Source organism: Boleophthalmus pectinirostris, unplaced genomic scaffold, assembly GCF_026225935.1.
Source record: "Boleophthalmus pectinirostris isolate CB_2022bp ecotype Guang Dong unplaced genomic scaffold, ASM2622593v1 HiC_scaffold_9, whole genome shotgun sequence".
In the NCBI taxonomy this organism is placed as follows: domain Eukaryota; kingdom Metazoa; phylum Chordata; class Actinopteri; order Gobiiformes; family Gobiidae; genus Boleophthalmus; species Boleophthalmus pectinirostris.
The window spans coordinates 30,435,889-30,449,043 of record NW_026571541.1 but is presented as its reverse complement, the minus strand read 5'-3'; the positions used below and the strand labels follow the sequence as shown (position 1 = coordinate 30,449,043).

The 13,155-nt window shown below is 37.8% G+C and overlaps 1 protein-coding gene across 1 annotated transcript in view; it reads left to right on the top strand.

Annotated features, from left to right (window-relative positions):
* The window catches only part of urb1 (URB1 ribosome biogenesis homolog), a 33,191-nt gene extending 20,504 nt beyond the window's left edge, over positions 1-12,687 (top strand). The window contains exons 25-39 of the mRNA XM_055147797.1: positions 138-196; positions 1,281-1,465; positions 2,452-2,562; positions 2,643-2,706; positions 3,505-3,673; positions 4,653-4,752; positions 4,826-4,986; positions 5,689-5,800; positions 6,871-6,977; positions 7,607-7,750; positions 8,312-8,421; positions 8,662-8,865; positions 9,096-9,337; positions 10,562-11,134; positions 12,311-12,687. Coding sequence (XP_055003772.1) covers positions 138-196; positions 1,281-1,465; positions 2,452-2,562; positions 2,643-2,706; positions 3,505-3,673; positions 4,653-4,752; positions 4,826-4,986; positions 5,689-5,800; positions 6,871-6,977; positions 7,607-7,750; positions 8,312-8,421; positions 8,662-8,865; positions 9,096-9,337; positions 10,562-11,134; positions 12,311-12,495 — 2,526 coding nt within the window. The 3' untranslated portion in view covers positions 12,496-12,687. The remainder of the gene's footprint in view (positions 1-137; positions 197-1,280; positions 1,466-2,451; positions 2,563-2,642; positions 2,707-3,504; positions 3,674-4,652; positions 4,753-4,825; positions 4,987-5,688; positions 5,801-6,870; positions 6,978-7,606; positions 7,751-8,311; positions 8,422-8,661; positions 8,866-9,095; positions 9,338-10,561; positions 11,135-12,310) is intronic.
* The last annotated feature ends 468 nt before the right edge of the window (positions 12,688-13,155 follow it).

Below are 13,155 nucleotides of genomic sequence, written 5' to 3'. Positions count from 1 at the left end.
CCAGGACTGAACCGAGACTAAACCAGGATTGAAAACCTGGTTTTCCTGGTTTTTGAATCCTAATGCTGTAATTTGATTCAGAATAATACGGAATGCCCTCTTCAACTTTTTCTTTCTTGATTTCCTCATTTCTACAGACGAGTTCCAGTGACATCCCTGCATCTGAATGGAACAGCTTTGTCAAAACTGGGCTCAAGTAAGGAAAACTTTGTCATATTCTTAAATATCCTATTTTACACAGAATTGACTCTTGTGAGCATTTAGCCATGTCATTAAAGACATACCTGGAGTTGTGTTGTGTTCTGTTTCATTCACACATGTTTGAGTAATCCTGCATTATTAGTCTGTCTACACCTCCAAAGTTCAAAATTCTATGTTCCACCTTGTGATGTCATGAAGCGTTTTTTTAACTTACCTTTTGTCCAGTAGACATTGTCAATTTCAGGGCTGAAATTATCCAAATGATTCTAGTGAGTGGAGAATCCCTGCCTCAAGTGGAGGAGATCAAGTATCCCGGGGTCTTGTTCACGAGTGAGGGGAGGATGGAGCGTGAGAATGACGGCGGATCAGTGCAGCGTCTGACCGTTGTGGTGTCGAAAGTCAATGCTCTCGATTTATTGGTCAATCTATTTTCCTCCCCTCACCTATGATCATGAACTTTGGGTAGCGACCAAAAGGACGAGATCACAGATACAAGCGGTTGTAATGAGTTTCCTCCACAGGGTGGCTGGGCACTCTTTTAGAGATAGTGTGAGGAGCTCGGTCACATGGAAAGAGCTCGGAGTAGAGCTGCCTCCTAGATGTCTCCCTCGGGAGGTGTTCTGGGCAGATCCCACTGGGAGGAGGCCCTGGGGAAGACCCAGAATACGTTGGAGGGACTATGTCTCTCGGCTGGCCTGGGAACGCCTTGGGGTCCCCCTGGAGGAGCTGGAGGAAGTGTCGGGGGTGAAGGAAGTCTGGGAGTCCCTGCTTAGTCTGCTGCCCCGGGACCCGACCCCAGATAAGTGGAATAAAATGGATGGATGAAGCTTTATGGAGTTTAAAAACGCATTGGCCCATTCTATTCTATTTCCATGTGACATCACAAGGTGGAACAGAGAGTTTTCTACATTAGAGAAGAGCACAGTTTAAAAATATGCAGGGTTTGTGTGTTAAACTTGTGTGAATGAAACAAAACACAACTCCAGGTCTGTTTGTGAAGAGGAAGCATTATAACATAAATCAAGTCCTTTAAATAATCCTGCTGTAAAATGTGACTAAAACACCCCTCTGTGTTGTAGACACCGATACAAACATGGACCCTTCCTCGCCTCCCTCACCAGCCTGGTGGAGGTGATGTACAGAGAGGAGACTCGCACAGACCTGCTGTCTTTATCCACCCTCCACATGATGAGCTCCAGCCACTCCCTGTTCCTGCCCTGTATGCTGGACTCTACTCAGGAGCAGGCCGGGGCTCAGGCTAAAGGTACAGTACTTTTCATAATACAATCCAACTTTATTTTTAATGCACTTTAAAAACTACACAGTGGACCAACGTGCAGTACACAACAATAATTATAAAAGGTAATAAAATAAACACAGATTACAAAAAACATAGATACATAAAAACACACCTTTGACTGAGACACAGACAAAGGTCACAGTAGAAATATTGAAACAAAATTTGAATTTCCCTCGGGATCAATAAAGTATCTGTCTGTCATCAAAACCTGTGTATCATTCGTTCATTCGTTTTTCAATATAAAACCAAAAATAAGAAAACAAAAAAACAACGAATAATGATTTGTTTTTTTTCAGTTTTCGGTTTTGTGTTTAAATGAAAAATGGAAAAAATGGATAACGGCCGTTTCCCTTTTCCGTGACTTAAACTGCAATGCCGGACTTTTGCACCGCATACGGACTGAACCAGGACTGAACCAGGACTGAACCAGGACTGAACCAGGACTGAACCAGGACTAGACCAGAACCAGACTGGGACTGAGCCCAGGACTTAGACCAGAACCATACCGGGACTGAGGCCGGGACTGAGACCGGGAAAAGACCAGGACTGAGACCGGGACCAGACCAGGACTGAAAACGGTTTAGTCCTGATTCAGTCCTGGTTCAGTCCGTATATGGCGCAATAGTACCACATCACAGTTTAAGTCACAAACACAAAAACGAAAACTGATAAAACTAATCATTCGTTTTTTTATTTTGGTTTTGGAGACAAATTATGAAGAAAATTGTTGTTTTTTTCATTTTCTTATTTTTGGTTTTATATTGAAAAACGAATGAACGAATGATACACAGGTTTTGATGGGCCGTGGTCTTGGACAGGTCTTAGTCTTGATTAGTGCGGTCTTGAGTACAACAGTAGTAGAGGATATGAACTGAGAAAGAAAGTTTGAAAGAAATGTTCCCATTCCCAACACAGAATAATACAGAAACCAAACTGTCGTGTGTTTACAGAAGCGCTTGTATCTCTGCTGCTGTGTCTGGTGAGGAGATGTCCGTCGGTTTGTAACATGAATCACTTCGTGGTGCTGTTGGGAGCCTACGGAGCCTCTCTCAGCACCTTAGGTAAACTCAGTCAAACTCTAATCTTTTATCATTTTTATATTCTTTTGTTTTTGATTAATTTTACATGTGTGTGTTTGCAGATCAAAAGCTCCTGCTGCTTATACAAGAATATGAAAGAAACAACATCAGCCTCTTGAAATTCCAGTAAGTGAATGTTAAATATCATAATAATCTTAAATTCTCTTGCTGAATCACAGGTTTAAAGAGATTTGCTGCACAGTGTATGACTGCAAAATTATATCAACAATAAATAACACTTGTCTAGTGCTTTTCAAGATACTCAGAGATTTAAAGAAGAGACAAACAAGGACAAACAGAAGAAGCAGAAAAAGTTAATGAAAGGTGGTTTTAAAGAGATAAGATTTAGTTTTTAGTAGTTTTTTTAAACATGGTGATCTTGGATGTGTCTCTGTTATGAGTCTCGGTTATTCTTCTTAATGAAATAAATGGAAAAACATACTATTAATTTATAGGGATGTAACGATCTCTCAGTACATTATTATCAAGATATGCATCTCACGGTACGATATTACGATATTTTGGAGTGGTAAATATAATGCTAGATAGGACACTTTTTTTGCTTTTAAAATGCCTTGACAGGATTTTGGTGTGAATTATTACTGTCAGAATCTCAAGAATTCAAGTAAGAAACATGTTTCGTCATGTCGTCTGTGCTGAAATTCATTATGGGAGATGTAGTTCCCAATGTTTATTAGCGCTTCGTACTAAAGAACAATGCATTTAAGCAAAGGAACTTATAATTCGACATATTGTGACAGCTCTCGATATTATTGTGAGACTTCTGATGATACGATATTACGATATTTCAGTTATTGTTACATTCCTATTCATTTATTATTCATCTTATTCAAAAGTATTTCTGAGATAGTGCTGATGATAATGAGGAGGGAGTATATTTTCATGTGTCCTTGACGTCTCCAGGTCGTTTGTGTGGGGACCCGCTGCAGTGGAGCACCATAAGGCCAAGAAGTCCCTGGGCTCGTCCCTGTGGAAGCAGACGAGCACAGAGGAGCTGTTAGCCCTGCTCAGGCCTGACTCCATGCTCCAGACCATCGCCCACTTTCCACAACAACGCAAACTCATACCACAGGTGGGCGCAAGGATGTCTAAATGTTTCAGCCCATTTGGATTTCTGCAACCTTGTCTGCACTAACAGCTTCTTTGTTTTCTTGTTATTTAATGTTTTATTTGGTTCAGGGTAAAAGAAGATGTGACTGACAGAATTATTTAAGCTAGTTAGAATCAGGAATGAGCGATATGTCTGTTCCGGTATCAGTCTTGGCCGTAATCAACTTTTTTTTTTTTCCAATGGATTTTTAATGTTAAATATCGGTATCAGCAAATATCGGTTATTGCCCACAACAGCAGGCCAAATATTGGATATCACAGTGTTCCCATGGTCATGGAAATCCTGGAAAAGTTATGGAAATTGGAAATATAATTTTTCAGGTTTGGAAAAGTCATGGAATTTTGTAAATTTAATGAAAGTTTTAGAAAAGTAATGGAATTTTAGTATTTCTTTCACACAACTACTGTTAAGTTCTCATTAGGCTATTATGATTATTTCTGAATGTATGCACCTTTTGTTTAAAAGAGATGACAATAAATGCACTGACAGGATTTTGAATGATAAAAAATTATAATACCATACCATGAGGAGAGGGGAAAGGGTTAACATTTCATATTTAGTTCTAAAAGTCTGATCAATTCTACACATGTAGGGTACTGTAAAGTCATGGAAAATTCACTTTAGGTCATGAAAAGGTCATGGTATAAGTTTCGAAATTTTGTCAGTGAAAAAGAGTGGGAACCCTGATATCAGTATCAGTTAAAAAAGAAAAATCCTTATCTGTCCAACCCTAGTTAGAATAATTGATTTTAGTTACGTTTTTAAACAGAAATTCTGTAATATAAGATGGTCATATGACAACTTATCATTTGTCACAAGTATTTACCTAAGTGGGGGAAACATTTGATGCAGCAATAGTTTCAAAAAAGATAAACTACAATTTAGCAATAATACAAAACTTAAAATGTACAGATGCTCACACACTCTTTTCCTCTTTTAGAATGAGGAGCCACTTTTCCCTACAGACGACATGAAGGACCCTCAGAATGTTTACGACCCTCGCTTTCTCCTGCCTCTCTTTAGTGCCATTTTGAGACCAGGTAACATCTCCCTGCCTGTTTACATATGACTCTCAAATAAAAACTGTTACAATATTTTCATTCATTTTCATAGAGTCTGTGGTGGACTGCCTGAAGTTTGTGTCCTGCCACGCTCTGGGCTTCACTGTGATGTCGTTGAGCAGCTATGACCCCAAAATGAGAGCCGGAGCCTACCATGTGCTCACCTGCTTCTACCAACACCTGGAGGGAGCTCGCTTCAGAGAAAAGAAACAGGTATGTAAATAAAGGGAGCTCTGTGCCAGTCCTATGGTCAACCTGCAGTCTTCCCAACTCTCAGTAGCCTGGCCTGGGCTCTCCCCCGAGCAATAAATGGGCCAGAACCGAAGGAAGTCCATTATGATAGGCAACTTGAGTTATTTTTCAGAAAGCCTTGTAAAATGAGGTGTTCTGGTATGGCATGCAAGCTACAGTTACAGTTGTGCTACTTTAAAATATACATTAAAGTTTCCATAAAAATGACAGTATTGCTACTGTAAAATATTACAGTAAGGTTACTGTAAAAATTAAGATTGTATATATGATGTGCAGTCTGTGTCAGTGTGATAATATCCCAATGACCTCAATACTCAGGTTGGCATCAGAATAAAAGAAGTCTTCATTTATCGTCCTTATTTTATTGGTGCAGTTGTTTCCATCTAAAACTACATATGCTTGGAATTGTATGTCATAACAAATGGTACTATTATAAGTTATCAGCAATGGTTCAGTTTTGGTGTTTGATGTTTCATTACAGAGATATTAACAGTAGAATTCTGGCTTAGCCTATTTCCATATCATGAGAAATAGAGAAAAATCAAATAATCGGTCTATTCACAAAACTTTTTATTAACAGTTTATAGCCTTTATTAACTATAAATGTTATAAATTGGTCTGTAAACTGGTGCAAAGTTGTTGTCTCATGCGTGTCTCACACAGCTGCTGTATTTGGTGGACATCCTGAAGAACAGTGTCCGGCAGCAGAATCAGAGGCTCCCGTTCATCCTGACCACGTACGTCTCCAAAGCCCTGCAGCAGATGCTCAAACCAGGTGTGTGTCTAACCAACCATACAAACACTACATGTGATTTAAAGGGCTCATATTACTCTGTTTCCTCACATCATCAGAAACAGACCTGGAGTTGCATTTTGTTTCTTTCATATGTTTAACACTCAAACCCTGCAGATTTAGGTTCTCAGGTTTAGTTCTTCTCTCAAACTGAAAACATTCTGTTCAGATGCAGACAGTCTAATAATAAAGGATTACTCAAAACATGTGAATGAAACAAAACACTACTATGTCTGTTTTTGAGGAAGTAGAAACATAACAACAATCATTTTAGTTTAATATAAGACTTTTAATAATATGGAAATGTTGGCTGTTTATATTGGAATGATAAGAGTAAGTTAAAGTTAATACCTGTAACTTTTTGAGTCCCTGTTGATAGTAGATTGTAGATTTGATTGAATTTGGAATATTCTTGCCTATAGAACAAATACTTTTTTTTTTTTTTACTTCGAGTATAGCAGCATTGTCTTTTTTATTTTAGATAAAGAAAAAAAAAATACTTTGATTAATTTCATTGGTTTGTCCTATTTTAAGTCAAAATTTACTTACATCTACATGAATACCACAGAGTTCTCTCAGAGTTGTCGCTCTGGATTAATTTAAAAAGTGGTTTTAGTCATAGGACCTGCCAACCCAGAGTAACGAGCTCATTCTGCTTTCTGATATAATGAGCTCGAGACAAATGAAACAGAAAACACACACCAACGTTATAAAAAAAAAAAGCAAGAAAAATATCTGATGAAGGCTTTTTTGACAAAATGTTTTTTTAAATTTTTAAAAAAGCTTTTGGACATCGGCCATCTGTGCATTTTTATAATGAGCTGGAGAATCAAAACACAAAATGTAAACTTAAAGAACTTTTACAAGACTGTTTGCATAACTTTCTTTCAAAGTTATGCCAACTTCTCAACACAGATCGCCTAAAGATCTGTCCCATATATGCATCTATTTTGGTGTAGATCTATTTAAATATAGAACAAAGATTATTTATTTACATTTTGGCAAAGTTTTCTTAATGTCTAATCTTTCTGTCCTGCTTTCTGTTTGTGCAGAGGACCACATGTACATGGTTTTAAATAGATTCCTGTTGTCTCACCAAAGTCTGGATTTCAGAAGGGTCCCGGAGTTTTTCAAACTCTTTTACGGCTTTGACCTGGAGGTAAGGTTATATAAGCTGTTGGTGTTTCCTGATCTGAAGGTTGTGTGTTTGTCCCTGAGAGAGGCAGTGGTGGATGAAGTACTCTGTTTTGTTACTTAAGTAAAAGTACAGATGCAGGGACAAAATATTACTCAAGCAAAAGAATTACATGAAAAATATACTTAAGTAAAAGATTTAAAGTACCTGTTTAAAATTTTACTTTAAGAGTAAAAAGTATTTTGCATAGATTTTTGGAACATTAAAGTAGTAATTTTGATAAATAATAATAATTTAGCTGATTTTAAGTGATTCAAATTATTTCTTAATTTCTCTAGCTGTTTTTATGTTATTTGATTAGCTCAAAGTTGGGATGTGAACTAAAATTAGTTAGTCTCAGTCTTTTCAGTACTTCTTACTTTTCAGTCCTGATCTAAAATGTATTGGAGTAGAAAGTACAGATATCTGCTCTCAAATGTAGTGAAGTAAAAGTAAAACGTTATCCTCGTTAATACCCAAAATTGTACTTATAAGTATTATTATTTTTTATTTTTTGTATTTGGTTACCTTCCACCACTGGAGAGAGGAGCACAAACCTTCAGTTGTGTTTATGTTTTCTGATAAAAGCCTCGTGGTGCTTTTTTTTTTAACAGCACAAACTGGAGCGAGACTGGATCCTGAGTGTCCTGGAGGAGGGCATAAGTGATCGATTCTGTTATGAACTGTGTGAACAACAGGGAGTCTTCCAGAGTCTGCTGGGCTTTTGCAGCTCACCCCTGTGTGATGATGCCACGCAGGTATTTTTACACACCATTTCAAGTAGTTCACCAAAGACTTTCTGCACATACACATAAGTATAGCTGAAATAATCAACTGGAATAATAATCAGTGGCTATTTTAACCTGCCAACACTACTTTGCATTTACTGTAGTGCAATTTTTCAAATCCTATCAATATTACAAATAAGACAATGTTTAATATTTCAAATAATAAATCACAAAAAAATATGAAAAATAAAATAAAATTTAAATTCAGTCAATCAATCAAACTTTATTTATAGATAGAGTGCTTTTCATACAAAAGCTAAGCTAAACAGTTTGGTCTTGAGATTACTATCTGTGACAGAATTATCTTTTTTACAACTATCTGGAATCTGGGACACTAACTATTCAGGAACCAGTACATAAAGAAAAAAGAAATGTATTTGTTTAACCATTAAAGTCCTTAATTTCAACAGATTTTAGTCAATAAATTTGTACCTTGCCTAGTTAGAAAATACATATAGTCAACTACTAAACTTATTTTACTGAATTGCTATGTTGTTGTAATATCTGCTGCTGTTTCTGCTCTAAAAAAAGACCCAGATCCTTCGGGTGTTATGTCACGCTGCCAAAGTGACACAAGCCGCATATAACCTCACCAAAAGCTGTGGACTGCTCAGCTGGATCATACAGCTACTGGATAAACGGTGAGTCATATTGGTTAATCTCATTTTTTTAAATATTTGATTTTATTCTGTCTAAACGAAATAAATATAAAATGATACAAATTGTCACATTTCTTCTTCCAAAGTCTTCCCTCTGCTGCAGTTCACAGGCTTTTACAGACAACTCTCTCCAGACCTTTCAATTAAAAAGTCCATTAGAAATTAATTTGACCTCAATTAAAACTCCATTAACTGCACAGACTTGCCTTGTACCTTTTTCAGAAAACTGGACCAACAGCTGCTGGGTGCCATTATCGAGCTGGTCCATGCCCTGTGGCAGACAAACTTGGGGCAGAAGGAGGCACAGCTGGACAGGCTGAAGTCTGTGCCCCCTGAGGAGAAGCCAGCGAAGACCGTGAAGTGTTTGCCCCTCCACCTCACCTGCGAGTTTGTCTGCGTGGCATCCACCATCACCAAACACCTCAGGTAAACTGGCACGAATTATGACATTAACTAAATGTTTTCTTTAGCTCAGGTAATTTTTAAAATTTTTTATATCCAACATAATCCAAAGAAATATGTGCTATACATTCTTATTTGTAAACTTAACTTGACTTTATTTAAAAAAAATTATAAATGAAGAAACATTTTTTGTAAATATATCACTTTTAAACAGTGGCCACAGTTTTGATAAATGTGTATATGTTATCTTTCAGGTTGGGTGTGAAGGCCAGCCACTTCCACATGTTCCTCCAGACCTACTGCTCTGTGCTTAAACATTACCGGGCCTCCTTGGACATGAGCGCACAGGCAGAGCGCTTCACCCTCCTCCCAGAGCCTCTGTCCTCCTCTGAAGCTCTGAACCTGCTCCTGTGCTGGGCCTCACTGCACCGTGACCCCCTGCTCCTAAACCACATCCACAGTGTGTGCCAAAAACACCAACTCAAACTACTGACAAGTGAGTCCTGTAGACCTATTATAATTTTGTTTTATTTATCATTTATTTATTGTTTATTTGAATAGGGACAGATACACAAACATAGACTAACAATTCGGTAAACTCAGTTCAGTTCACATTTCACTTAATTTAAAGTGCGTATGACAGGTTGGACCACTCATTTTACTAAAACACAGTTAAGATCATTATATATATAGTCATTAATAAGGATGGGACGAGACAAAATTTTCACAAGATGAGAACAAGTCCAGAACAAAACAAGATGAGATTCAAACATAAATTTTAAATAATATAATATACATTTCATGGTTCAGTTGAGAATCCTGCACGGGTCCATTTTTGGAGACCCACACCCATCCGCACCCGCGCAGTACAGCACCACACCCGCCCTTAAACCCGTGATTATATTAAAGTTAAATCCGACCTGTTAACATAACATAAATATATACACGCTGTAACCGTCAAGCCGATCACCATGACTAAACCAGGTCTAAACCAGGTCTACACCAGGTCTAAACCAGGAGCGCAGTCGTCGAGCCGATCACCTCCGCTGATGGTTTCTTGTAATAAATACACTCTCAGCCTGGTCTGCCATAGTTTTAGGAAAAGACCGGGAAATGGCACTTGTTTCCAGGGCAAAGGACGTCCTGGGCACTCGTCAAGTATTTTTCTCACGTTCGTTGTTCATTAGATTCACCTGACCTGCCCGTGTGTAATCACTACCCGCACATAAAATTCAAGAACGTTAAAACCTGCCCGTTTCAGCAACCCGCGGATACACGACCCGGTGCAGGACTCTGGTTCAGTTTCTAATTTTGGCCTCACAGTTTTGTTATTTATTTCATTTCATAGTTTTGTTTTCATTCTCGTAGGCTACTGCTTTTTGGAACTGTAATAGTTGTAACTGAACAACATCTAACCTGTTTTTGTCCAATCTAAATGTAAACACAAAAAAAAAATCTCAAGAGGATTTTTTTCTCTTGTGAGCACGATCTTGTGGTCACCAACTTGTCAAAGATCTAAATTGCACTTTGAAATTAAAATGCCTGGAAGTTCAGTGCTTTAATCCCACACAAAAAATGGATATGCAATGGCTATGATTTGAATTTTTGATATTAGACTATAAACTGTGTGTGCGAAGTGTGATAAATTTCTTAACGCACTGCACCATCTGTCTGTAAAATCATTTCCTAAATCCCAACAATTCCTCTTCTCTTTCCATAGGCACAGCTAAAGACAAAACCCGCGTTAAAGCTTTTGGCTCCCAGTCTCGCCCAAAGAAGGATCTGCCAACTTGTGAGACCATCCCAGAGAAAACAGAGGACCACCCCCTCCCAACCCAGACCCCACTGCCCCTGTGCACCGTCCTCTGTCACTGGACCCCCGTGTTTTCCCTTCCCCAAGGCCAAATAACACAACCAGCAGACAAAATGGAGCCCAGCGCTTTAACCACGGATACAGCGCTGTTGCTTACTAAATGGTTGCTGGGGAGTCTTCTGGAGAGCTCAAATACTCAGAAAATAACCAAAGACTTCTTGCACTGGCTGGAAACCGCAGTAGTTGGACACACGCAGATAGTCGATGGTTTGATGCTTGATACACAGTCAAAAGCAGATCTCCTCAGACTGTATCACCAAGTATTCGAGTCTCAAAGTTCTAACGCAGAAATAGGTGTTTTGAAATTGTTTACTAAGATCATGAAGTGTTTGCTGGAAAGCCAAGGCCAGCTCCCAGCGATGCACCAAGCGGTAGTGTCCTCGTGTCTGCCAGAAGAGGAGACTCAGCGGTCCAGAGATGGTAAGGAGCTTTCTGTCCTGGTGGGAAACTTTTGAAAGCTACCGGACTTACTTTGCAGCATATGAGTAAACTGGCTGATAATAATTAAAGGTGCACCGTGTAACTTTTCTGGTTGAAAACATGCCATCTCCTTGTTAATTTCAATTACAGGTGTTCGTTTTCCTAACAGATCTGACCTGTATCTTGCCTGGTGTCGTCATCAGCTTGTCTCTTTGGCAATTAAAAGTATCTATCTGAAAAGTGCTTTAATTAACATATGGCATAATTAAACAAGGTTCCCACGGTCATGGAAATCTTAGAAAAGTCGTGGAAATTGAAAAAGTCATGGAATTTTAGTATCTCTTTCACGCAACTACAGCGTTCTGTTAAGTTATCATTAGGCTATTATGATTATTTCTGAACATATTCGCCTTTTGTTTCATAGAGATGACAATAAATGCCCTGACGGTATTTTGAATGTTAAAAAACTATAAAACCAAACCATAAGGTGAGTGGAAAGGGTTAACATTTCATATTTAGCACTAAAAGTATGATCAAGTCATGGAAAATTCACTTTAGGTCATGAAAAAGTCATGGAAAAGTTTTGAAATTTTGGGCCTGTTTACATGAGAACACCTGCAGGTAAAAACGACAAAATATTTTATTGGAAGTGTCTTTTGTTTAGACGGTGATGGTGTTTTTGGGGCTTAAAAACACAAAAATCTGAAACCACCCTCCAGAGTGGAAAAGTTGAATACACTCCGCCGTAGCGTTTCCATCTACCCTGCCCAAGACGCAAAACTCTGGTCAGATCTGCTCACGTCACGTACATGTTTAAGACACGATGCCACTTTTGCATCTTCTGTTCAGACCGTCATCATATAAACGTAGCCTTTGTCAATGAAAAAGAGGAACCCTGATTAAAGCAGTTTTGAGATAAAACATATTGGTATAGCCAATTTAAGATAATCAATTAATAACTGTTTAATAACATAACATATTATTCATAAGTAAGTGCTTTAATAATAATAATTAATGGATAGGAATAACAATTGGCATGACAACAATTAAACTAAAACTTTATTATATGTTTTTCTTTACTAAACTAAAATCAAATGAGGTGTTATCAGAAAATGAAAAAGTATGTACATGATATACTCTCAAATCATCATATAGTCATTTTGGTATTTTTTTTAGATGCTGGGCTGTTCCTGTCCTCCCTTTACATCCATGAGCTGTGGTGTGGGGTCACATCTGCTGATCTGTTCATGACCCACATCCGTCTGGTGACCAAAAACACGCCCAAGAACAAGAAGAGCTCCGTATCGTCAGAGTCCTCTGTGAGAGACATCTGTAATGAAATCATAACATCAACAAAATAACACATCCACAAGGACTTTCCAACAACATTCACGGTCTTAATTGTACGTTTTATTTTGTACATTTACAGCACCATATTTTTTACTGTGAATATGTGTTTAACTGTGGTGATTTATGTATTATACTAAATGAACTTTTTGGAGCTTTATACTATGTTATAATGTTTCTTAATTAAAAACATGCCTGAAGAGCAATTCAGTGATCTTTGAGTAATTTATTCTATTCTAATCTATTCAAACGCTCCTTATGGTTGTAAGATTCTTTCCAAGGTTAAATATACCAAAGTAAGATACAAAAACATTACACTACGGACGAGATGTGCAGTTGTTTCGTTAGTCGGATGCACGCTGATTGTGTTATGATGGCACTCTGAAAGGGGAATTAATTTGCTGTTTTGGTGAATATAGCATTTTCAAAACAATAAAAGGTAACACGGTGATATAAATATGTTATGTGTTTGCAATTAATACATAATTGCAATACATAAAGAGATTTACTTGGAAGTGCGTCATAAAATAATGGTCATCCATGGTCAGGAAAAGTCCCTCTGTTTTGACTGTGATTACTTCTGAAAATAAAACACAATTATTTAGCCTGTATAGTTTCTGAAAATGAATTCGACTTTGAATGAATGAAGGAAATGAATTTTACTTACTTTGCTA